At 35.4% G+C, this 26,974-nt stretch overlaps 1 protein-coding gene across 1 annotated transcript; it reads right to left on the bottom strand.

Moving 5' to 3' along the window:
- Positions 1–19,458: 19,458 nt before the first annotated feature.
- Positions 19,459–26,867, bottom strand: LOC140880634 (uncharacterized). The gene is made up of 16 exons (XM_073285247.1): positions 26,613–26,867; positions 26,083–26,181; positions 25,907–25,998; positions 25,582–25,682; positions 25,038–25,128; positions 23,759–23,817; positions 23,530–23,650; positions 23,212–23,280; positions 22,302–22,354; positions 22,113–22,221; positions 21,425–21,595; positions 21,182–21,340; positions 20,860–20,952; positions 20,564–20,761; positions 20,092–20,309; positions 19,459–19,980 (listed from the first exon to the last, which is right to left on the bottom strand). Exons 1-16 carry the CDS (start codon positions 26,743–26,745, stop codon positions 19,629–19,631), a joined length of 2,118 nt encoding a protein of 705 aa, XP_073141348.1. The 5' UTR covers positions 26,746–26,867; the 3' UTR covers positions 19,459–19,628.
- Between the last annotated feature and the right edge of the window lie 107 nt (positions 26,868–26,974).

Genomic DNA, 26,974 nt, shown 5'->3' with positions numbered 1-26,974 from the left:
GACTCTGACAATCGGTATGACCCGCGTCCTAAGCCTCCGCTCCTCCCTAGCCAAGATCCGCATTGGCCTCTCCTCATAAACTAGATCTGGTGGCAACTGCAAGGGCTCGAAATCCAACACATGCGACGGGTTAGAGACATATCTCCGAAGCATGGATACATGGAAAACGTTGTGCACTGCAGCGGTGGTAGAGCTAAACGGTAGGCCAACGTGTCAACTCTCTCCAAGATCTCGAATGGCCCTATATACCTCGGATTAAGCTTGCCTCTCCGGCCAAAACGCACTACTCCCTTCATAGGTGACACCTTCAGGAATACGTGATCACCTACAGCGAACTCCAAATCTCATCGTCTGGCATCTGCATAACTCTTCTGCCGACTCTGAGCAGTCCTCATCCGATCTCGAATCTGAGTCACAATGTCAGCTGTCTGCTGCACAATCTCAGGACCCAGTAAAATTCGCTCACCAACCTCATCCCAATTCACAGGAGATCTACATCTCCTCCCATACAATGCTGCATAAGGAGCCATACCTATAGACGACTGAAAACTGTTGTTATAGGTAAACTCCACTAATGGCAGTCTAGTCTCCCAAGAGCCCCGAAAATCAATGACACAAGCTCTCAGAAGATCCTCGAGAACCTGGATCACCCTCTCAGACTGACCATCTGTCTGGGGATGAAATGATGTACTGAACAAAAGTCTCGTCCCCAAAGCTGTGCGCAGACTCTTCCAAAACGCAGATGTGAATCTCGGATCTCTGTCTGACACAATCGACACTGGTATGCCATGCAGTCTAACAATCTCCTTAATGTAAAGCTCTGCATACTGTGTCAATGAGTAGGTAGTCCTCACCGGTAAGAAATGAGCTGACTTGGTGAGTCTATCCACAATCACCCAAATCGCTGTGCAACCTCTGGCACTCCTCGGTAAGCCAACCACAAAGTCCATCGTAATATTCTCCCATTTCCATTCCGGAATAGGAAGAGGTCTAAGAAGTCCTGCTGGACGCTGATGCTCTGCCTTGACTTGCTGACAAGTCAAGTACTCTGACATCACTCTCCCGATGTCACTCTTCATCCCGGGCCACAAATACAATAGCTACAAATCTTTGTACATCTTCGTACTTCCGGGGTGAATGGAGTACGGAGATGTGTGAGCCTCTGCTAAAATCTCAGCTCTCAACTGATCAACGTTCGATACCCACATCCTACCACGGTACTGAACGATACCATCCACTATTGTATACAAGAGGTTACCCCTAGCCTCATCTCTCTGTCTCCATCGCTGCAACTCCTCATCAGTAGACTGTCCATCCTTGATCCGATCTCGCAGAACTGACTGCACCGTCAACACTGACAAGCTCGATGCGCGACCACTCGGATAACACTCTAAGTCAAATCTCTGAATCTCGCTCTGCAGTGGTAACTGTATGGTCAAATATGAGACCACTGACGACTTCCGACTCAAAGCATCTGCTACTACATTAGCTTTACCCGGATGGTAGCTAATGTCACAGTCATAATCCTTCACCAACTCCAACCATCGGCGCTGTCTCATGTTCAACTCCTTCTGTGTGAAGAAGTACTTGAGACTCTTGTGGTCTGTGAAAATCTTGCACTTCTCGCCATACATATAGTGCCTCCAGATTTTCAAAGCGAAAACCACTGCTGCTAACTCCAAGTCATGCGTCGGGTAATTCTGCTCATGAACCTTCAGCTGCCTCGACGCATACGCAATAACCTTGCCACACTACATAAGTACTACGCCTAAACCCAGCTTAGACGCATCGGTGTAGACCACTAACTCCTCGTGTGGTACTGTCAATGCTAACACCGGTGCAGTAGTGAGTGCTTCCTTCAACTGATCGAAGCTCCTCTGACAGTCTGAACTCCAGATAAACTTCGAATTCTTCTTGGTTAAGGAAGTCAAGGGTACTGCAATAGAGGAAAAACCCTTGATGAACTTCCTATAATATCATGCTAAACCCAAGAAACTGCGAATCTCCGAAGCATTCTTCGGAATACCCCAATTCTGCACTGCCTCAACCTTCGACTGATCAACTGCAATCCCATCTCTCAAAATAATGTGGCCAAGAAATGCCACCTTCTCGAGCCAAAACTCGCACTTGCTGAACTTGGCATACAAACGATGCTCCATCAAAGTCTGCAAGGCTGTCTGAAGATGCTGTCTATGCTCCTCAATGCTCCTAGAATAGATCAAGATATCATCAATGAAGACTATGATAAACTGATCTAGATACGGCTGAAAGACTCGGTTCATGAGATCCATGAAAACCGCTGGAGCATTGGTCATCCCAAAGGACATCACTAAGAACTCGTAATGCCCATATCGTGTCCGGAACGCAGTCTTGGACACATCTGCATCTCTAACACGCAACTGATGATAACCAGATCGCAGATCGATCTTGGAGTACACTGAAGCTCCCTGCAACTGGTCAAATAAATCCTCTATCCTTGGCAGTGGATACTTGTTCTTCACTGTGACCCTGTTAAGCTCTCGGTAATCGATGCACAGTCTCATACTGCCATCCTTCTTCTTCACAAACAACACCGGAGCTCCCTAAGGAGAAAAGCTAGGTCGAACAAAGCCTTTCTCTAACAACTCCTGAATCTGCTCCTTCAACTCTTTCATCTCGGTAGGAGCAAGCCTGTACGGTGCCTTAGAGATAGGCACGGTTTTTGGCACTAATTCGATGCTGAACTCCACCTCTCTCACTGGTGGAATTCCGGCAACATCCTCCGGAAAGACATCCGAAAAGTCACGAACCACCTCTATCTCTGATAATGATCTGCTAGATGGCGCTGAAGTCATGAGGATACTCGCTAGAAACCCCTGGCAACCCCGTCTCAACAACTTCTTCGCCTGAATAAGAGATATCACCTGAGGAATATCACTGCCCTGAGATGCATGAAAAGTGAACGGGTCGCCTACTGTAGGTCTCACTGACACTGATCTCCGACGAAAATCAATCGAATCTCCATTGACTGTCAACCAGTCCATACCCAAAATCAAATCGAATCCACTCAATGGCAAAACCACCACATCTGCTCGAATGGAATGTCCCTGCAGCTCCAACTCCAGTCCTCGAATAACCTTCGAGGTAGAAATAATCTGCCCTGACGGCATAGTAACATCATACCCACTGTCAATAATCTCAGGTGTGATGCCTACCCGCCTGATAAACTCCAGGGAGATAAACGAATGCGTAGCCTTTGAATCTAGCAATGCAAACGTGGAGTTGCCTCCAACTAGAATTCTCCCGGTGATCAAGGAGATATATGGGTCTGCCTCCTCAGCCTGCATGACAAACACCTGCCCAGTGGTGTTCTTCTTCCTTGAGCAGTTGTATGCCCCATTCCCTAGCTCCTTGCAGTGGTAGCAAACGTTGGAACCGATCAAACACTGACCTGAGTGAGGCCTCTGACACTATGGGCACAAGGGAACTACTCCTGTCTTAGGGGCCCCGCCCCTTTGCTGCTGCTGCGGCTGGCGCCCCTAAGGCCTCTGCTGCTGTCCCTGCTGATTCGGGCGCTTAGACGGCCCAGTAAACTGCTTCTTCGCAGAAGGCTGCGAAGATGATCGATAAGCTCCTGGCTGGAACTGCCTCTTGCCTTGCTGTTACGTCTGCATCTCTCGTCTCCCTTCCTCAGAAAGCAATGCTCTGCTAACTGCCGCCTCGTAAGTAGTGACATCCAACATGCGAACGTCATGCTTGATGTCAGCCCGCAATCCACAAACTGTCTCAACTTGTCTGGTGCACTCAGCAAAAGAGGCACGAAGCGACACCCTCTCTCGAACTGGGTAATGTAATCCACCACATGTTTCTTTACGTAAATCATCTTGCATAACTAAGTGGTTTAAAATTAATGCTAACTTAAATCCTTAAAAAAAATAAATCATACTATAAACACTTAAAACTTACAGACCGGTAGCGTGGATTTCTGAGCTCGCATAGCAGTAATGACCCCTCCAAGGACCGTGCTTTGATACCAACTGAAACGACCCTAACTCTATAATTAATAAATAAATATGCGGAAATTTTTTTTTTTTTTATACTTACTAAATAAAATATGTACATATATGCCCATACATATATGCACAGAATAAAAAGTTTTAAAATGAATAAATAAATAAATAAACAACTAAATACTTAAATAAAAATGCATCCTTTAAAATAAAATAAATATCTGAGTCGGACATTTAATTAAAAATACTGCATAAATAAAATGATTAAAATTTGCATGCACTAACAATATTCCATAAAATATTCAAAATTCCCAACCACTGAAAAAATAATATAAAATGTAGCATGCTGACAAAAATAAACATGCACGTGACTCAGACATCTATCACGGTCACGGGGTCACTGCATGTCTGCTCATACATCCACGCCTCCGGTGGGTACAACATCATCCTCAACGTACTCACCTGCACCATACCAGTGTAGTGAGCCTAGAGGCCCAACATGCTAACATAACAAGGGTTTAAAATAATTTAAAACAATTAAATACTAATACATACATATACATGAATGAGCATGCTTAAAAATTACATAACATAACTTAACTTGAATAAACTTAAATAACATAATACATAACATTGTTGAGCAATTAATTTTCTAACATCGCATGGTTGTATCCGTAGTGTAACCTTAAATCATACATTAAATACTGATCAGCGTGGAAACCAACATACGTGGCCGGTGACGAATCACCTCTTAAATTGGCAGTAAACTGCCCTTCAATCATATGGGGACGAATCCCCCTTAAATTGTCACACTACTTCAACTTCCAACATAAAATATTTTCTTGTTCAACCTTATACATTAAATCATGCATAAAATATTATTTCATGAATGCATGTACTTGAATAAAAGGGGTGTCCTTCATATATATTTAAATTAATTTCTTACTAACATATAAATATTAAAATAACTTAAATGCATAAAATAATTAAATATATAATCAGGACACATGCAAATTTCTCACGGATGGTCCTGGACTGCTGGCCCTAACACTCAAGCTCTTTTACTTAAATCTGGCCCATTAACACTGAGACTGGCCCAATAACATACTTAAGCCCAATAAAAATTATTCTAAGCCCAATTAAATAATTAAAGCCCATTAAAACATTCTAGGCCCAATAACAACTTAATCTGGCCCAATGGGCCCAAAAGCCCAAAGGCTGGCCCAATAATTTCCAGGGACTGGCCCAAAAATTCTCATGGGCTTTGAAGCCCATAAAAATCATTGGGTTAACTTAAATAAATTATTTAAGTCCCAAATAAAATTATTTGGAGACCCAAATAATTTTCTAATTAATTTTAAAAAAACCCAAAAGTACACCTAAACTATTAAATACTTAGAAATTAAAATACCCGAGCCCGGCCCACCAAACCCAGACCCGAACCACCTGACCCAACCCTAGACCTACCAGACCCGACCCTGACCCCAAGACCCGACCCAGCACCCCAGCCCAGCCCAAAACCCGAACCCCCCCCCCCCTAGCCCTTCTACCCGCTGCGCGAGCAGCAGCCCTTTAAGGGCTGCTGCCGCCTTGCTCCGGCCATGGCCGGCCGGAGCGCCGCCAGCAGGACCTTCCCAGGGTCCTGCTGGTCCATGGCCCTGCATGGACCAGCCGAGCCTTCTTCCCCATAACCCTAAACTGCAACGACCTAGGACCAACACATGAACCCCTTCGAACCTAGCCCATTCCAGCCTGAACCGTCTGACCCCAACCAACCCTAAGGCACCCTAGGACCCCTCTGGACCGAGCCATCAGCCTTGGATCAATCCATGTATTAAAAACGTGAACATGATCAACCAAACAAGAGACATGCGCATACATTTATAAAAACTGATTCGATTTTTTGAAATCTAGATTGAAAAATCTAATGCCTACACACACACCCGCATAATAACTGATATGGTATGAAAAAGAGAAAGGAATACATGCCTTTCACCGATGAATTCAAAGAACGAATTGCGTAGAACGTTTTCGGGACGACGATTGGACGAAAACTTGACAAAATGTTCGAAAGTTGGCTATGGAGGCTTGAAGGTTTTTGCTGAAAACGTGAGAATGGGGTGGAAGGAGAAGGTGTCGGCTGATGGAGTTAGAGTAGGATAGGTTTTTTTTTTTTAAATTTTGATAATTAGGAATAATCTAGGATAATAACTAACATAAAATAATTAGGTAGATAATATAACATAAATATAAGATTTTAAACTTTTTAAAAATACAAAATAATCTGATATAAAAGATAAATCCCGAAATATAAATTTAGGGAAATTTTAAAAATACTAAAAAGTCAATATTTTGGCTTATTTTGAATAAAAACGGACTCCTAAAATTCTATAAAATTAAATACTTAAAATTTTGAGATAATAAAACTCAAAATAATATTTTAGGGCTCTAAAAAGGCTCATAAAATAATTTGGGTGGAAAGTTGTCATCTCGTCCGTCCACGGTCCCGTCTACGCGATCAAATAATTAAAATATTAAAAATCATAAAAATCACTAATTATGGGTTAAATGCTTAAAAAATAAATTAAATCATGCACAAATAATTCACATAATTATTTAACCCATAAATCTAAAATTTAAATAAATAAATATCCTAATTATGCATGCGGATTTACGTATTTAAAAATACCGGGTGTTACAGTTTTGATAGCCGATATTTGAGTTGAAGTTGTTGTTGAGATGTTTTGAATGTTATAGTATTTTTCTTATTCAGTTTCAGTTGAGTTTGAAGGCTAAACGACACAAGACGCCGACTTGAACTAACGAAGAAAGAGTTGAGGTTTGAAATGCGATTGATTGATGAATTTTTGATGGTTTTGACTCGTTTCTGAAATTATAGATTGATTTGAAGTTTGATATATGTATTTTGTTTATATCTCACAGATTTGAAGAGTTCAGAACCTCGATAAACGAAGGTATAATGACGACATCATGAAGTAGGGACTTTGAAAGTCAAGAACGACTAATCTTGAGTTGGCCCGCAAAAACCACATACTTGTTTATGTTTTTGATTTGATTGTGATGTTGTCGATCCATCTTAGGTAGTGGATCTTTATATTCGAGTTGATATGATGCTATATTGAATTGATTCTATGCCAAGGTTGCGGTTAACCTTATTTGCGAGTCGTTTACGAACTCGTTAGATGGATATCCATGTCAAGATCGTTTACAAATCTTGATGGCACAAAGTTATATGAATCAATTCTTATTCGAAGCGTTAATTTACTCTATTTGTTGAGTCGAGTTTTAAATAGAGTTGATATGATTTATTTAACGCCTTTTATATGTTGGTTATACTGAGAATGTTTTCTCACCGGAGTTTATCCGGCTGTTGTCTTGTTTTGTATGTGTGCATGACAACAGATGGGGCAGGAGCTGGTCATCGACGTCATTGACAGCTGGGAGAGAGTCTAGCACATGAAGACTCGGGTTGTAGATGATGTCTTGAAATTTAGAAGCACTAAACTTTAGTTATGTTGGTTTTGGATTACATGTATGACACTTGAGATAATTTGTGTCGTTTATCGATCTTTAGCAACTTGTTTGATGTAATAAATGCATGTATTGATGTTCAAGATTTCAATTATGTATGTATGCATATTTCCAGATTTTATAGCATGTGTAGAATCCATGTTGTTGAAGATTTATGCTTTGAACCAAGCCTTAACAGCAAAAACTCTTCTGCAGAATTTTTGGAATTCGGAGGCCGCTCGATCTGCAGAAGTTGACGGATCGAGCGAGCCCTGTAATTTGCGGACAGAACTTTTGAGTTTTTGGCTCGCTTGATCCGCAGAAGTTGACGGATCGAGCGAGGCCAAATTGTGTTCCATCCGAGAGTTGAGCATTTGTGCTCGCTCGATCGGGTGTTTTTCACCGATCGAGCAAGACACTGAATTTTTTTTTAAAAAATATTTTCTTTACTTTGCTCTTGGTTTCTTAATTGATGTTTAATGAATGTTAATTGTTCATTAATTTCCCTAAGATGAGATTAGCAACACGAGGTTCCCATAATCTCCTTGATGAACTTCGCATAATTTGGCATTTGCTCCAAAGCTTCAGCAAAGGGGATGTTGATGTGAATTTTCTTGAAAATCTCCAAGAATTTGGAGAACTGCTCGTCCAATGCTTTCTTCTTGAACCTCTGCGGGTAGGGGAGTGGAGGCTTGTACATCGGTTTCGGCACAGTTTCAGGCTCCTTCTCCTCGACTTTTTCCTCAAATTTCTTCTCTTCAATAGCAGGTTCTTGGACTCCAAATTCTTTTCCACTCCTCAACTCTATGGCATTGCACTGCTCCTTGGGATTTACCTCAGTGTTGCTCAGAAACTGGCCTCTATTATTATCTTTCAGTGCGTTCGCTAACTGCCCTTTGCTAGTTTCCATGGATTGAAGTACAGCACCCATGTTGGCCAAGTGCGTCTCCAAAATTTCAAGGCGAGTCTCAGTTTTTGCCATCCTCTTACCTGATTCCTGCACAAAGATACTAACCAAATCTTCCAAAGACAACTTACCATCACCCTTATTAGTATTGTTAGCATATGAAAAATTTTCATTATTCCGCAAATTAGGGTGATAAGCATTAGGAATCGGATTACCTCTGTACGCTCCATAACCTCGGTAGCCATTAGGATTAATATAATTAGCTTCCTCTGGGGTATGTGATCCTTCAACTCCAGTTGAATCTGCAACATTAATCTTATTCAAAGAAGCTACCTGTGTAGTCAGTGCAGATAATTGAGCGGTGATCGATGTTAGAGGATCCACTACATACACTCCAGCTGGCTTCTTAACTCCCATACGCTCAGATGGCCATTGAAAGCTATTGACCGTCATCTGCTCCAGCATATCATAGGCAGGTACATGGTCCTTCGCAAATATAGTGCCTCCGGTCGCAGAATCGACATTCATCCTCGTAGGCGCATTCAGTCCGTTGTAAAACCACTCGATCTGTTCCCAATCTGCAAATTGTGGTTAGGACAATGTCTAAGTAATTTTTTGTACCTTTCCCATGCCTCGTATAGCTGTTCAGTTTCCATATGCCGGAAAGTGCTGATCTCGATCTTGAGTTGGGTGGTTTTGGCAGGAGAAAAATATTTCGCAAGAAATTTTTCTGCCATCCCCTCCCAAGTAGTAATGCTTCCAAGCGGCAGTGACTGCAACCAAATTCTGGCTTTATCTCTGAGAGAAAAAGGAAACAAGCGTAAACGAATAATATCCTCAGACACACCATTAATTTTTACCGTATCGGTTATCTCCAAGAATGTGTGTAGGTGTAGGTGAGGATCAGCAGTGGCGCTCCCATTAAATTGGTTCTGTTGAACCATGTTGATCAAGGCCGGCTTTAGCTCAAAATTATTTGCAGTGATAGTTCCACGAGCTATTCCAGAATAGTGAGCCTGGATCGTCGGCCTGAAGTGATCTCTAATTGGCACCATGGGAGCTTGTTGTGCTTCTTGTTCAGCCATTCTCTCAATTTCTTCTCTTCTAGCTCTTCTTATAGCACGTGCAGTGCGCTCGATCTCCGGATCAAAAAGTAACGAATTCGCACTTTGAGATCGTCGCATAAACTGCAATTAAAAATAAGAAGAAATTAATTAGTAACTTAAAATAAAATTAAAAAAAACTCTAAATTAAAATCTAGACTAATTGGTAACAAGACTAAAAAATAATCAAAATTTATTCCCCGACAACGGCGCCAAAAACTTGTTGTGAAAAATCTTGCAAGCGTACGAGTGTCAAGTTTTAATATAGTGATAAAATCAGATATCGATCCCACAGAGAGTAAAATGAAAATATTAGTGCTTGTAATTAAAATAGTCTAAACTTTATCTAGAAAATCAAACTTTGAGAATTTTGCATAAAAATAAAAATAAGCAGATGATTTTATAGCACGCACACAACTTTCAGATAAAATATCAATCAGAAGAAAAATGGTCTAGAGGTTTAGATTTCACCTGGTTTCAACAACAATCAATCCTAATTAATTAATCTTCATGAATTTCAAGGAATTAATAGCCAAGAACACTTAAGTGTATTATTCCCTCTCCCGAATGCCGAATAAAATATATCAACTACAATTCAATTCCAATATCCCTATTAAGAATCTACTTGCAGTGATCAATTCAAAACAATGTTCTTTTTAAAAGCTCTGTTAAAATTATACACTCTCCCGAGCGATATAAATAAATAACACTGTATTTTCCAATGGTCCTATTCAAAATCTCCTCTCCCGAGTGCCAGATTTCAAATAAATATTACAAATCAATTATTGATCAGATAATTGAAAAGATAACCAATTCTAAAAAAAAATTAATCTAGAAAAAACTCAATTCAATAAAATCAAAAATTTATGAAAGCGTCTACACCAGGTTCCATCCGACCTCTAGACTCTAAAAAATTAGTTCATAATAAAATTTTGAATAAAATAATAATTCATAAATCCAAACATATTCAGAATTAAATAAAAGTAAGAAATAAAATCTGTCGATGCGACGCCGTGTCCGATCAATCGATCTCCGTTTTCGTTCTTCAAGTTAACGCTCCAAAACTCCCATAAATCTCACGTTCTATTCTATGATATATTCTGTGTAATTTGTATTGTGAGGCGGCCCTTCACGTCTGATAAGAATTTCCTTTTATATCGCACACAAAAGCCCACGAATAAAGCCCAAGAAAATAGAAACTTTCATTTCCCGATAAAAAATTCCCACAGAAATTTCGCGAAGCGCGCCCGCTCCAGGACTCACGCGGGCGCGCATAAGCCTCTATCAAAACTCTCTCCTGAAGCGCAATAGCTCTTAAGCCTCTTCTCTTCAGCGCTTCTTTAAGCGCTAACTATTTGGCCCAATAAAAAAGCCCAATTCTCTTCTCGTTATCTTGTCTGTTCTTTTCTTCTTTTCTTCTTCCTTTTTATTTTATTTTATTTTCTCTTCAAAATTCTTATTTCTTATTTTCTTCCACAATAATTCTTTTTTTCCATTAATTTCTTCTTTTCTCTTCCAAATCTTCATAATTCCCTACTAACACAAAAACAACAAAACCCACACATAAATCTGCTCGAAACAAATATTTAACAATTAAAATCATATATAAATTAAGTGTATAAAATACATTTATCACAGCTAATCCATTCTGTGTATGAACATGAGCAACATGATGTTCAACAGTAATTCTCATTGACATACAATAGTCGTTGAAATTTGGGAAGTAAATTCTCCAGCATTATCAAGTCTTATTTTCTTGATTGTATAATCGGGAAATTGATTCCGCAATTTTATTATTTGAGCCATTAATCTTGCAAATGCCATATTCCGAGTTGACAATAAGCATACATGTGACCATCTGCTGGAGGCCTCGATCAATACCATAAAATATCGAAATTGTCCACATGGTGGATGAATTGACCCACAAATATCACCCTGAATACTTTCAAGAAATATGAGTGATTCTGTTTGGATTTTAGCTGGCGATGGTCTTATAATTAGTTTTCCAAGAGAACATACTTTACATTGAACTTATTATTCTGAAAGATCTTCTGGTCTTTCAATTGATGACCATGTGTATTTTCAACAATTCTTCGCATCATTATTGAACCAGGATGTCCCAATCGATCATGGCAATTGGTTAATATTGAAGAATTATTAACCACCATATTTGATTTGATTGGTCTTATATGTGTATAATGCAATCCAGTAGGGAGCATTGATAATTTTTCAACCACATATTTTTTTTCTGATTTATATGTGGTAAGATACATATATTCTGATTTTCATCAGTTATCGTCTCAGTATCATATCCATGAGAATATATGTCATTAAAACTCAACAAATTTCTTTTTGATTGTGGTGAATATAAATCATTATTTATCAGAAATTTTGTACCACTTGGTAACGAAAATTGTGCTTTACCACAACCTTCAATCAAGTCTACAGGACCTGATATTGTATTCACCATTGTTTTTGTTGGTTTTATTTCCAAGAAATATCTTTCATATCGCAGAATAGTGTGCGTTGTATCACTATTCGGTATGCAAATTTCCATGATATTATTTCCATGTTTGCTCATAGCATTTTCCATATCAAACTTCACAAAAGTGCAATAAATAAAAATTAAGTACAATACAAATGTAAAATATAACATGCATGAAAAATACAAATTTGTTTCAATCTAGTCCCACCAATCTTTTAATCAATGTTTTTGAAATCATTCAAAAAATCTGCAGCATTGAAACTAGTTGAACCAATTAAATTGTCACTATTTTTAACAAAATTGGTCTCTTTTCCTTTCCCCTTTATCGATTCTTTATAGAGCTAGCTTACAAGGGTGCTCAGGGGCTCGACAAACGTGACCAATGTCCCGAAGTGCCACATCTATAACAAACACTCTCAGTTCTTTTTGAGTGATTTTCAATTTCACTCATGTTTTCATGATGCATTTTGGTGGGTGATTTGTGACGTTCTTTTGAGATGAGTTATTGAATTAAATATCTCGATTATATTCACGGTCTCGACCACGACCGTGATCATTTCTACGTCCACGACCACGTCTATGTCCTCGTCCACGACCAAAGTCTTGTTTATGTCTTTGATTTTGGTTTTCATTTTGCATTACGACATTTGCTTCAGGAAATATTGTTGATCCAGTGGGTCGTGATTGATGATTTTTTATTAACAATTCGTTGTTTTTTTCCGCCACAAAAAGACATGCAATGAGTTAAGAATATCTCGTAAAACCACGCACTCTATACTGTTGCTGTAGAGTTATATTTGATTCGTGAAAAGTGGAAAATATTTTCTCAAGCATTTCCATCTCTGTGACTTCAAGTCCACAGAATTTTAATTGCGAGACTATTCGATACATCGTAGAATTATAATCACTGACTTTTTTAAAGTCTTGAAATCTCAACGTATTTCATTCATTACGGGCGGTCGGAAGTATCACTTCCCTTATATGCTCAAATCTTTCTTTCAACCCTTTCCATAAAATCATTGGGTCTTTTTCTGTTAGATACTCACATTTCAACCCTTCATCAAGATGTCGGCGTAAGAAAATCATTGCCTTTGCTTTATCTTGTGAGGTTGATATATTAATTTCTTTGATGATATCACTTAGACACAATGACTCAAGATGCATCTCTACATCGAGAGTCCATGACATATAATTCTTTCCAGTGATATCAAGCGCAACGAATTCATTGTCAAATTTGACATGGTGGTACTAGAAAAATAACAATGCATTTTATTAGTTAATTTTCATTAATATAACAATACAAAATAATGGAAGAACGAAGATTACAAGTGCGTGTACAAATAAAAAAAAAATATGTGGTGGAAAATCGATGGTGAGTACAAGACTTGTGAGCATGATGATCATAATCGTTATGAAAAATAGCCTTAGAAATGCCATCATCTTCATCTTTGAAAAAAATTGAGGAGAAAATATTTTGAGAGAAAGAGTAAATTTTGGTGTGATTGAAAATGAGTTTGAGTTAACATATTTATAGGCCAAAAAACTAGCCGTTTTGTTACCGTTTGTGACCGTTGGGGGTAAAGAAAAAAATCGAGTATGCGTTGAATAAAAATTTATGATAATGATGCAATGCATATAATGATAATCATAATTAAATAATTATTTATATCATATCACATTATAATAAGGTCGGTGTCATAGACAGTCTTTTATATAATAATATGAGATTATACGAATATGATTAGTATATAAATATATAATAATATATATCATATCACGTTATTATAAGGTCAGTGTCATAGACAACCTTTTATATAATAACATGAAATTATATATTAATATAGTTAGTATATATACATAATAAATATATATCATATCAAGTTATTATAAGGTCCGTATCATAGACAACCTTTTATATAATAACATGAAATTATATATTAAAATAGTCAGTATATATATAATAAATATATATCATATCACGTTATTATAAGGTCGGTGTCATAGACAGCTTTTTATATAATAACATGAAATTATATATTAATATATACACAATAAAAATATATAAACAGTAAAATAAAAATTCTTACTTGTTGAATATTTTTTTGTTTTCTTCTTGTATTTTAGAGCGTCGAATATTATAGAGAACTTTCGAGCAATCGTGCTGATAACGTGTTGTGAAAAAGTAAAAATTTATGGTAAAAGTAAAAACTCCAAAACTCAAAATATATCAAGCTCTACACTTTATAATATTTTTCTCTCAACTCAATTGTATATTTCTTCACAAATGGAGAGACCTATTTATAGATCTCATTTGGATATTAGTCCAAAAATTAATACATCATCATCTACATCATCACACACTAATTTTCAATATTTTACAACTCAATATTCAACATTCAACTCTAATATATATATATATATATATATATATATATATATATATATATATATATATTTATATTATATTTTCAACATGTTTAACATATATAAGCAATTCAAAAAGTTGTATATATATGTGGTAGGTATCAAATATATAAGTTCTTTTTCTCATAGTCTATAGAGCAAGAATATCACTTAAAAATCAAGTTTAGAAACAAATTTTTTTTTTAGTATTTATCTAATTCATTCAAAAAATAGTAATACAATTTTCAATATGATTTAGGGAGTGTTTTCAATAGATTGTGCTTTTGTAGAAGTGATTAATTTATAGATTATAAAAAAAGTTAAGAAAAATCAAAATTGGTAATGTTTGGAAACAAATGTGCAAATCTAAAAATCAAATTTTGATAGTTTTTTGATAAATAAGTGATTAAAAAGATTTTAACAATGACCTTCTTATTAGAATAACTTTTAGAGAATCGTAATTATCACATGACTAGCTTTTGGATTTCAATTAAGTTAAGAATAAGTTAACACATAATATAGGTTTAAGAAACACACAAAAATGATTTTTTTTAAGCCAAAAGCTAACAATCACTTTTTTTAGTGATTGCAAACACTCCCTTAACATAGTGTGTTTTTTTAAAAAAAAATATTGCTAAAAATTATAATTAAAACCTCAACATGACGCGTGTTATACATTAGAGCATCTTCAATGGGAGGTTTACAAATTGAAGTTCAAAAAATAAACCACAAAAAATGAATCCACTACCATTGGGAGGGGTGGGTTCATGGTCTAAAAAATAAACATGGTTTGAAATCTTGAACCATGTTTATTGTCTCCTGCACAAGTGGTAGGGGGTGGGGAGTAGTTGGGGAGAGTGTTGACAATCTCTCAAAAATCAAAGCATTTTGGGTGCGTGGTACCCACGCTAGAGTGGCATAACTCACGCATGGGTCCCGCAGCCACAATTAATTATTTTTTTACTTTTTTTATTTTTAAAATTAAATTAAAATTTTAAACTTATTTTGTATTTTACAATGTGTGTCCCCTACTATGTTTAACATGCCCTTTTCATTTAAGTAGTTTTTAAAAAAAATTAATTTTTTTAAAAATATAACATAATACTCTATATCAAATTTAAAATATTTTAATTAACATCTAGTTTAAAGATTATTTTATTATAAAAATTACGATATTTTAAACTTGTAATTTGAATTTTGTAGTGTATTTTGTTACATGTGCATGCACCTACATTTTAGTTTTTTTTAAAAATTAATAATGTCTTTGTTTTAATATTATTTTATAATTTTTAAAATTTTAATAAATTATTAAAAATATATATATGATTAATTAACTAATTACGTAAATAAAAATGATTACTAAAATATATATTTAGTTAAATATATATGTGCAAAATTTAAAAATAAAAATATTAAATTAAATGAAGGAATTTATGTGTGATTTGATAGCAAGACCCTCAATAGTTGCGTTTTTTTGGGTTTATGATTGGGAATGAAAGGTTTAAAAAGTAATGAGTTTTAAACTTTTGATGTGGCAGTACAAGGTGGCATAAATGAACCCATTTTTTGGGTTCATGATTGGAGGTGCTCTTATAACGAATATTAATGCATACAATTTAGAAAAAAAATATGAAAATGTCATCTACGTGGGTTGCATATACACATTTATAGATATAGACATACACACACGAGTATACCATTCCAAATTAAAGAGAAAAAATAATACATTGAACCTAGAAAAAAAATCATGGAATTGTGGGATTAATTAGGTGGAAATTGGACCCACCAATTCTTTAATGTTAAAAACAATAATCTGCTAATTACGTACGTTCATGTGAAATATGTTACAATTAAAATTTACTTACGCTAAGGTCACTGATAATCAAGAATAACAAATTAATCGTACCCAATTTAAATAATAAAAAAAAATTATCAAAACATATTAATGTGATCAATCGATCACCTTAGCTAGTTATATAACTAATAAACAATTAATTCTGTTTTCATATATATATTTATATATGCGTGATCGATCGATCGATCCATACGTACAAATTAACAATGATTTGTAGCAAGCTATAGTTCAGACGGCGGGATTAAAAACAGCAAAGTGGTCGTCGGGCTGCTGCGGCGGCGTGAAGGCCAAGAAAATCAGCATGAGCATGACGGCGACGGGGACAAGGAGGATGAGAAGAGGCGGCGGTGGAAGCAGCGGCAAGACGAGCGGCAGGAGCAAGAGAGAGTATGTGAAGAGTAGCATCAAAATTCAAAAGTATGCTCCTGCACATCAATGCAATTTTATTTGACTGATTTTGATAAATGAAATCTTTCCCACCTCATACATTCTATGCATCATCTTCTTCATTTATTCGTGATCAAATATTTTTCAGACACGTGTATTTATATATTAATAATAATAATTTGCAATTCTCATGTGGAGACTGTGTGTTTAATTTGTAAATATTGAATAAGTGGGAATGAAATGGAGAAGACTATAGCTTTATGATACATACATTGGAGGGAAATTTAATTAGTGCAAATTAAAGATGATGAAAAATATAATAAAACCCTCTCTACTAAATATTAATTTATATATATTAGTGTGAAATATTAATGGATAGAAATAAATAAAAAAGTTAAGAAGATAAATTTAATTAGTTCGAAATAAATATATATATAATCATAAATGTTAATTTTCTTATTATATATATTAATATAAAGTCGCTCATGACTCGTAGAGTCGTAGTCGCTTGAGCTTATTTGTCTACAACGAAACTTGGGTAGTGTTTGGGAGAACTTCTAAGAAGCACTTTTCAGATTTTTCTTAACAAAATTTTGAAATTTTGTGAAATTTTATTAAGGAAAAGCTGAGAAATGCTTCCTAAAAGCTCTTCCAAGCACTACCTTGAAGGTGTGTGGGGTTGGGGGTAGTAATAGATTTTTTCACATTCTTACAAATCAATATGATTTATTTTTTTTCAAAATTAAACAATAAGCGAAAACGTAGGTATGTTGAATTAATTAATAAGATTTAGGGGTGGCAGCAGCTAGCCACCTTGCATGCATTTTCATTATTTAATTAATTAGTTTCCTCTTTATTGGTCTACGTACATTATCTCCACATAATTAAATCGAAGAAAACGGCAAAACTCAACAAAACTAATTTTTCTTTTGAGTTTTGAATACTTATTAAAGATGAAACCTAGTTAGCTAGCTAGTGCATGCATTTCAAGTCGATCGCACCCATTGAATTGATCAATATAGATTTATATTTATAGTGTTGGTTGGATACGATGGTTAAATTCAATATTCATCATAGCTTCCAAATTTAGCACAAGTATTACTTGAAGATGACCGGAGGTGGATCTCCTATATAAATATATTATATGAGTAATTGTTAATTTTTTATGAGCCCGATTGATTCAACCCATCTTTTCACAGTGAAATGTAAGTTTTTATGCGTTGGTTGGACAATAGATTTGTCTCACAAAATTGATATGTGAGATTATCTCAAGTTTCGTAAGTTGTGCGGGCAAATTTCACTCTTTAGTGTTGTAATATGATGTAATTTTGTTATTCGATGCAATTTGTACTTAAAAAAAATCTTTGTGATATATATTGTCATTGTCTTTAAAATATGGAATTTTGGGCATGTTTTAATTTGAATGAGTGAATGACTTGGTGAGCATATATGCATGATCTCCCGTTTAATTTGGATCATTAAATGGAGATTTTTTATGGTGCGTAGATAAAACGAAACGACATATATGGATCATATATAGCTAGTAGGTGAGTGGCCATTTTCAATGAGTAATAAAAATCAGCTAAGAATTACAGATATTAAATTGGAGTATTTAATCTTTAATTTAATGATTATGATTAATTTTAATCAAACTCATACATATATATCTTTTTTTTCCAAAACTGTATCTTTCTTTCGTGCTTCTATTCAATTACTGTAAAACTATTAACCTTCCCAGTATTAATTAATCTATTTAAATAAACATCTTTTCCAAAACTAACTCTAATTAATTACTTTTATACTGATCATAACTGATAAGGTGACAGTTACATTCTCATAATAAGGGATTAAATTTGCCATCGTCCATATAGTTTCGTGATCGATCATTATAAGGCACAGCCTTGTTTCGTTTTTTTTAAAAAAAAAATTATATGACAATTAATTTCACGATACTTCTACAATCTCTTGAGTTTTTAAGAAATATGAAGGATAAAAAAAAAAGTCGAAATTTTGTATGAAAAAATAGGATACACCAACGGACTAAAATCTTAATATATGTAAATAATATTTATTAATAAGGAAGAAATAATGTATGTATATGTTCATGCATGTATGAGTCAGAGAATTAATAGTAGCCATGACATAATTACATTAACAATATTTATTGCATTCATTATAAATCAATTTTTGATGTTTCTTTTGTTGTCATGGTTGAGTAGTATATCAAAATATATATATGCGTGGATTTGTAAAAGGTTTATGTGACAAAACTTAGGTTATTTTATAGAAAACTTCACTATAATGTCGGGAGGGGCCCGGCCCGTTATAATCATGCATGGTTTGTTTATGTTATTTAAGATTCAATGTTGGGGAAACAATAGAATGTTTCTGCCCAAATGCAGTCATTATCGTCCCAATTTGCAATTATCCCTCTCCACCAACTTTTAAATTTATTGTAGTTTAAGTGCATGAATTCATCTAAATTGGTAATATATTTCGAGACTAAATTCCAAATGCCAAAGACCAATTGCATCACCCTTCCAAAACAAAAAGAAAGATTCGAACTTCTAAAGTTTAATTTAAACATCCATCACCAAATTAAACTTTATTTTAATTTTAACAACTGACGAAGAAGAAGAATGAGCAGATTGAGTACGTAAAAATAATCTCGAACATTACACCAAGTGATCATTTTCCATGTTAATTTTTAATCAAGTGATTTTCCCTTTTTATGAATGACAATTAAACTTCATTTGGATATGCAATGACAATATAAAAGACTAAAATGAATCACAATATAACTCGTGAAAAAAGACTTAAAAAATTGATATACCAAATTTATAAATTTAAAATCACACTAAAAAAAGAATACAGTTGCCTTTATGTCACTAAGTTGTTGAAAGTTGATACACTATAAACCCAGCAAAAAGTATTACACATTGCCTGCGATAAAACGGTTGACTTTCTTTTACCTCCGACCTCTTCCCCTGTTGTTCCTTCCTCGAAATCCACCTCTCCTGCCACCACTTCTGCCGCCGCCGCCACGACCACCAAGACCAGGTAGTTTCAGCGACCGTACACCCCTCCTCTTTCCAGGTCGCCCCTCGTCATCCTCATCACTCTCCATGTACTTTTTCGAGCTTCTGGGATTAAAAGATATTTCCCGGGACCCTCCTTGTCCATGTTTTACAAAACCCTTTGGACGATCTTCCCGTTTCCTAAGAGCTAACCTTTCTCCCAAGGGCAGAGAATCCTCCTGTCCAAGAGACTCATGATTCCTGAATGCTTCTGCATGCCGATTATCCTTCACTTCATAAAATCTGAACGGATCGACAAAATACAAGGTATGATCAATCTACCGGCTATATTAATATTCAAGCTAATTTTCTTGAAATGTGATAAAGACTGGTTAGAAAGAGATGATGGGGAACCTTGGAACTCGGGATTTCTTCATAAATTTGGTATTGCCATTCGTTTGCTTATCTTCTGCTGATTCGCTACCTGATGGTACATCAGAACCACTACTACTCTGCTCATCTTCTTCAGCAAGAGCTTCAAAATGCTCGTCAAATAATGATGGTTTCTTTGCAGGTGCCGCAATTGGGTGGAAAGCCAAATATTCTTGTGAGAACTCATCAACCTCAAAGTCCTGAAAAACATTTAAGAACAAAATACTCAGATCAGATACTGCGAGAAACAAAATTTGAGATAGAAAAAAAAGATTGTAATAATTTATGTATAATTTCAAGATATTTTCGAGTAATTCTTGATACATGGACATTTTTCACAAATATCAATAAAACAAAAACTTGAAATCACAGGAAATTCAATAAAAATTAACAGGAGTTGCAACCAAAAAGCACTTACTTGCTAGCTCCTCCTAATGGAGCCCGCTTAAATTACCTTATTTTCAAACATTGGAGTAAATCTCTCGTCTTTGAGAACCTCACTGGTGAGACCCTTCTTTTTCTTTGATGTCTTCTTATCTGGTACTTTCAGAGTATCAATATTATCAGTGCCCTTCTGATCATCAAGATTTTCATCTTCTTCAAGAAGACGGGAAGCCAAAGTTCGATTAACTTTTGGTAGCTTCCTCTTGATCTGCAAGAAATATTATTACCATAACAAAAGCTTCAAAATAGAAGCAAAATACGGCATGGTTTCTGTAAAAATCACAAAATGAATCTCAAACAGCTTACAGTGATTCGAGTGGCACGTTCAGCTTCCAATTTCTCCTGTTTTTTCCTCTCTAAATATGTATCATAAGCAAAAGGATCTGCCAAACTTTCTGCCTGCATTCACAGTCATCATAGCCGTGTATTAGATCTAAACAAGAATCTTGTATGATAATTGAAATCATAAAGCCCTGTGAAATATTTTTTCCAGAAATTAAACTGCATAATTCACACACCAATCCATGAAAATAACACACTGTTCACTTTATGAATATTATCAAGATTTTAAAAAAAACACTTGTACTTGGGGGGAGGCAGGTGGCCCATTTGAAGATGCAAATATTACCTTTTTATACAGCTTGTAATTGATAAAGAAACCATGCATGTAGGCTCTTAGAAGATTGGTTCCAATCAAATTGGTCAAATTCAACTTTGTCAGGTCTTCTTTCGTCAAAAATTTGTAATCATCATAAATAGTTGTTTGTCCATCCTCCTCAAGCTCTTCCTATAAAGGCATGAATAGGATTTATCGATACCGAATAGGGCTCAAACGTACAAGATGATCGACAAAGCAGCTTAATGAACACACAGTTAAGTTCTCTAGATAAGAACACCACTTTGGTGCAGGTCCAAGGGCTGGTATGAAGTAAGATGGTATTTGGCTGCTATCCAGAGCCAACAAAATCAATCCACTACGGCTGAAGACACAAGTATCATTAATTTTTCCAGCAGTTGGTTCAATGCTAGTCATACCTTCTCCCTGAAAAACATAAAAAGGCCATCTTAATTTGTTCTGGGACAGGCAGTTAGGTAACAAAACAATGGTAACTTAGTGGGCCACAGAGATTCTTAGGCCAAAATTTCAGCACTATAGCAGCACCTTTTTTCTGAAAATGAATGCGAAAAAACAATAAACCCAACTGTTTGTGGTGTTCTAAATTTCTAACGAGAATCTGCGACATGAAAGACCGTTTTTTCACAAGTCTTTCCCATTTGTTGACATTTGGCTGCTATCGTTCATAAAGAAATCATAGTGCCAGCAAAAATATTTACAGTCAGACTTAACAATAAGTCTCTTAACAGCTAGACTTGATAAGGATTTGTAAAATAACAATTTAAGTTGCCGTACATTAAAAACAAACAAACAAACAAAAAAACACAAAACTATAAATCCCATAACTCTATAATCATCAATGGTTGATGTAATGACCCTAATAGAAGAGCAGGATACAGTCATCTGTCAAGTATTAATCACAAAATGTGGTAGAGAGTCTTACGGTCTCAGGGTCCCAAATCCTGACAATGTGCTTGTCAGTAGTTATTAATTTTGCTTGCTCAGAGTTCAGAGTTTTGTGCCATCTAATGTTGAGGATTGGGCTGCCGTACCTGCAAAGCAAATTAAAAATAATGATTGAAAAAAAAAATCAAGTAATTAAATTCATTTGAAAGCAGTTAGTGAAACTCACATATGGTCCTTTATCCGAACAGGATTAGATGAGCGCAAATCATAAATAAGAATCTGCGAGATTAATAGCAGATAAGAAATGTAATTTAATATTCGAGGTAATGAAAATAGCAATAAAATATCCAACAGAGATATTCGGCAGACAAGAAATTCAAAAAAAATGGTAAACACAGTTACTTCGTTCTGATCGTTCGTTTTGTGCAGCAGATGTTTTTTGCAATATCTAGCTTTCATATCCACATTACATTACCTTTGTATCACAAATAAATAATATGGTCTCAATTGGTTAAAAAAACGGCCTTTATTCTAGCCATGGAACGTCTATTGATCATCACATATACTGATATACACCCATGGAGTGAAAATATCACAACAAAGTGCATCCAAGGAGCTTCGGTGCACCAGATTTTCTCCACAAAAAGTACCCATCCTTGCAAGAACTGGCTGAAATGGGGTACCACTACCAGCATAGGGGAAGACTTAATCTAAATTTATTCAAACATGCTAAAATGTCCCACCAGTGGCAGGTATGTACAGTTCAAGCTGTCACGTGAGATGATTTTGAACCATAAATATTAGAAGCTGAAGTCGAGGTTATTAATCTGACAAGCAACAAATTATGTAAAAAAAATCTGCGTTGTATGTCATGTATCGCCAAACACAGATTGAGAAAACTAGTGTCACGCGCTAAATACAGTAAATGCCAACACAAAACTCATCAGTAATTAGGAAACATAAGTAGACATATTATATTGGAGTTCTTACGTGATGTCTGTGACATTTTTTCATTAATCAGTACGCTATATTCAGAACTACAATGCAGAAGACATGGTAAAGCAAAGGACAATAAAAGAGAACAAGTGACCAACACAACATGATTGTAGCCAAGGTTAACAAGGCACTTTCACAACCTTTCCATTGCTGCTTCCTACAGCCATTAGGTAGCCTCCATCTCCATTAAACTCAATCGAAGTAACCTCCTACATGTATCACACAATCAACATCACCATAATATTTAATAAAGGGGTGAAATTATTGAGACAACCTAGTAGATGGAAATAAACATGAGTGAGCAATAAACTAGATCCAATTTCACTTGAATAGATCCACACCAAAATACAGGGTATTGTTATTTCACATAAGGTGATTTTTTAGGGAAACAAATTTAAATAAGTTAAAGACCTAGAGAGAGCATCAGCTTGAATTGAGAGGGAAAAAAAATTAGTTACCCCATCTATGTCGCCGGAGGAAGCAACAGCATCTATCCTGCCTACAGAAGACCTCGTTCTCATATCAAAACATTCCACAGCTCCATCCTCACCCCCACCAGCAACTAATCCATGCACCTTGCTGGGTCAAAATATTGAACGAATTATGTTATACAGACAATATCCAACTACAATACAACTTAAAAAAGGTGCAGTACAGTGCCATGAAGGAAAATCAAGTTTCACAAACCTTCGAGAAACTACATTCAAAGCTGGGGATTGTGTGTTGAGCGACGAAAGAAAACGCCCCTGTGAAAAGATGTCACTTACTAGGAAGAGTTGAACAGAAGCATAGAATAAATAAACACCTAAACTTTTAAGCTTGTCGTGCAAAAAGGAGGGAATGACAAAATATGAGAATACATGCATAATGAAACAATAGCGAATTTTAGCTCAGATTACTGACATCAAATAGAGAGCAACAAATTGACAGGTAAGAGATGATTCCTGTCCCAGGGGAAATAGTACCTTCTTTCTTGATTGCTGAGTCAAATATTATTAACAGGTATTGAACAAGAAGGAAACCACATGTGAAATGATGAATGGGGTACAGAAATGCCTCACATACAAGAACAAAAAATGTGACCAACAAAAACAATTCATGTGGGGTGGAGGCGAACCAAATTAACACTAAGAGGGTGTTTGGGAGAGCTTTTAAGCTCTTAAAAACAGCTTTTAAGCTGTTTTAGAGCTTAAAAGCTCTCCGAATCTGTTTGGTAAATTTTTTTAGAAACATCTTATAAGCTGTCAAAATAAGTTATTTGACAGCTTATAAGCTGTTTTTAAAAAAAGTAAGGGGGAGGTACTTTTTTCAAAAAGATCTTATTTTAATATTCTATCTCTCTAAAATATCCTTAAATATTTTAATAAATCTCCATCATATCCTCCACCCATTAAAATAATATCCACCCATTAAATATTATTTTTTTAAAAAAATCCAAATCACATAAATTTTTCTAAAATAAAATATTATAATAATTTTATTTTTTAATATATGTTTATTCTAAAACTATTTTCATATATGTATAACTCGAAATATTATTTTCATATAATTATACCCTTTTGGTAATTTCGATGATAAAAAGATCTTATAATACCAAACACATCAACATCTTTAAGTTATTTAAAATAAGTTTATCCAAACACTTTAACAGCTTATTTTTAAAATAAGTTCTAACAGCTTATAAGCTAGTAAAACAGATTTTAAGCTCTAGAAGCTTATAAGCTCTTTTTAATAAGTTTAGCCAAACACCCTATAAGCCAATGATACCCAAAAGGAAAGACCAAAAATTTCGAATAAATCCAATGCCTAAAACATCAAACACATAAAAATAATACTCGTTGAGGGAAAAATTAGCTATACACCTAATTCATTAATCTAGCTTTCGAAGACAATGGGAAGAGGGTGATGAAAACAGATATTAAAGCATTTTCAAAAAACTGGGAACATAAATTCAAGCAAGACAAACCTGTTCCAAGTTTATCCTGTACATATCTGGAGAAGAAGCAGCACAGATAAGATCACAAGACCAGCAATCATATGTCATATCTCTGCCCATCCTGTTGAGAATAAACGCATAAGCCATCGTGAAACTAATAAACAAATAAAAAAATACAGCAGCAAGAAAAATAACTCTCAGAATTCAGCTACAAAAAGTTTATTACTCAAAACTAGGACTGCCTAGTTAAAATTTAGTTTAGTCAAACTATTTCAGTGTAAATTGGGTAGCCAAGCTATGATATGAATATATATCTGATGGTTAGTATATTTAAAAATAATAATGCAAGTGTCCTTATTTCCTTGTATAATTATCTCATTGTAAATTTCTAACAAATTAAATGTTCAGTGTGCCAATATGAATCCATAATTACTATAGCAGTGCAAATTCAAAAGTAATCATAGGTTATATTTTTCACATGCATCATCGCACAAGACCCGTGTCACATGGTCACATACACAAAGCATGCATTAAATAAAACAATGTGATTATGTGAGAGAGGGAGAGAAGAGACCTTGGGATTCGCAGACTGTAGTGACTTCCATATTTTGCATGGAGACAAACAGAGCGATCAGCGCAAAGAAATACAAGCTTTGCATAGTCATCATCTAACACCTAGAAGAGATCAAGAATAAGCACTCAGGAATGCATAAAAAATATGTGCGTATTTAAAAAATAGATAATTATTTACAAACTACAATCAATGTCATTTAGGAATGCATAAAAATATGTGTGTATTTAAAAAATAGATAATTATTTACAAACTACAATCAATGTCATGCGCAGTTGCTACAGTTAGAGCATCGTATAGTTCCAAGGCCTCTTGTCAAAAGTATTACCTCAAAATCAATTATTTCTGAAATCAAATGCCTTTCAAACTTCAGGGACAACTCCCTCAACTCATATACTTTGACTTGTGGTGGGTAAATGCCTGAATAATGAATTATAAAAAAAACGTCAATACATAAAATGACATTGTTAGATAGAAAATGGATCAATCAAATCAATAATTCACCTGATGCTATCAGATATTCTCCATCAGGGGTCACCTTAATTCTAGTCGTAGCAGTTTCAAACTTCAAATCTTGAATCAAATCTACCCTCTGAAGATAATCTGGAGACTTAGGTAGAAACCAGTTATTGCTACTAGTTATTGCTAACAATCACTGTACAAAACATACAATGACAAAGATTATCTAATTCTAATTATATCATTTCGGATGTAATTTTTGGTTCCAGCAGACTCAAATGTAGAACATGAATCCCAAGAACAATGAGAATTTCAAGTTAAAGTAGCTTGATACTCAAATTTCCTCAAAATAAAATAAAGCTCGAATCCTCAAGCTTTTCCAGAGGCATCTAAAGTTTCAAGCAATTAAAACAAACGATGTCTTAATAATAGTTTCTCTTCAAATTTAAGTGATTTGATAAAAATTTTAGCTTTTGTGTATATGTGTGTGGGGGTAGAGGTGGAGGGTGAGTATCCGGGCGCTAAAAGCAGCAATAAAGCTTCAACAACGAAAATTTGAGTCGTTAAATTTTCACCTGGGTTCTTACGAAGTGCTCTAAGCTTCTTGGGAGGAAGCCACGTAGCTAGGGAGCGATTGTTGGCTGCGACAGAGTACATTTTCACTCCATTTATGGAGGTTGATTTCAAGTTACCACCTTCATACGCCATGTTTTCTGAGCTCGTTAAATCTTTGATTTCGTAAATTGGCTGGCAGGATGTGGCGGCGTAAGGCGGCCGCAGAGCTCTTGCGGCTCCAGGGGGTTTTAGTTTTTAGTAGGGCTATGGCTATGTGTAAATTAAAACAGATCCATTATTGATTTCTTGGGCTTAGTATTAGACTCTGTCACTTTGGGATTTGATTCGGTATAAAGACTAAAGCCCATCATACTTTGCAATA

This window comes from Henckelia pumila, chromosome 2 (assembly GCF_033568475.1).
Source record: "Henckelia pumila isolate YLH828 chromosome 2, ASM3356847v2, whole genome shotgun sequence".
NCBI classification, from domain to species: domain Eukaryota; kingdom Viridiplantae; phylum Streptophyta; class Magnoliopsida; order Lamiales; family Gesneriaceae; genus Henckelia; species Henckelia pumila.
Note: the sequence above shows the minus strand (reverse complement) of the source record. Positions and strands in the feature narration are given on the sequence as shown.